The sequence below is a fragment of the Gekko japonicus genome, unplaced genomic scaffold (genome assembly GCF_001447785.1).
Source record: "Gekko japonicus isolate JY-2015 unplaced genomic scaffold, Gekko_japonicus_V1.1 scaffold2873, whole genome shotgun sequence".
Lineage (NCBI taxonomy): Eukaryota > Metazoa > Chordata > Lepidosauria > Squamata > Gekkonidae > Gekko > Gekko japonicus.
The window spans coordinates 130,778-131,449 of NW_015170976.1; the positions used below are offsets into that span (position 1 = coordinate 130,778).

The following is a 672-nucleotide window of genomic DNA, read 5'->3' on the forward strand; positions in this document are numbered from 1 at the left end:
CTTGCCGCACCTGTCTTGCCAGGGCTGGGGGGGTAGGCTCCGGCGGCGGCGGCGGAGGAGGAGGAGGAAGACGCAGATCTCGAGAGACGCCGAGCGAGCGAGCGACGGAGGGAGGGAGGCAGAGAGCGAGCGAGCGAGCGAGGCGGACGAGCCAGGCGGGGACCCGAGCCGGGGGAGGGCAGTGGCCGGGTTCGGCCTCGCAGGGGCGGCAATGCTGCTCTCGAGGAGGCTGGTGCTGCCGGGGGTCTTCTTCGGCGCCCTCTTCCTCTCCTCCGGGCTGGCCTGCGGACCGGGCCGGGGCTTCGGCAAGCGGCGGCACCCCAAGAAGCTGACCCCGCTGGCCTACAAGCAGTTCATCCCCAACGTGGCCGAGAAGACGCTGGGCGCCAGCGGGCGCTACGAGGGCAAGATCACCCGCAGCTCGGAGCGCTTCAAGGAGCTGACCCCCAACTACAACCCGGACATTATCTTCAAGGATGAGGAGAACACCGGGGCCGACCGGCTGATGACCCAGGTCAGGCGCCACTCGCCGCCGCCGCGGCTCCCGCCGGGAGCATCCCCGGAAACGCCCCCCCTCCCCCAAGCCTCCCGCGGGCCTTCATCCCCGGGCGGTCCGGGGCGCAAGGAGGAGCGGGGAGGGGCGGGGCCGCCGGTGGGCCTCCCCCTACCCGC

The 672-nt window shown here is 72.8% G+C and overlaps 1 protein-coding gene across 1 annotated transcript in view; it reads left to right on the forward strand.

The window, feature by feature from the left end:
- The first annotated feature begins 211 nt into the window (after positions 1-211).
- Positions 212-672, forward strand: part of SHH (sonic hedgehog) — a 36,799-nt gene continuing 36,338 nt past the window's right edge. The window contains exon 1 of the mRNA XM_015418960.1: positions 212-514. Coding sequence (XP_015274446.1) covers positions 212-514 — 303 coding nt within the window. The remainder of the gene's footprint in view (positions 515-672) is intronic.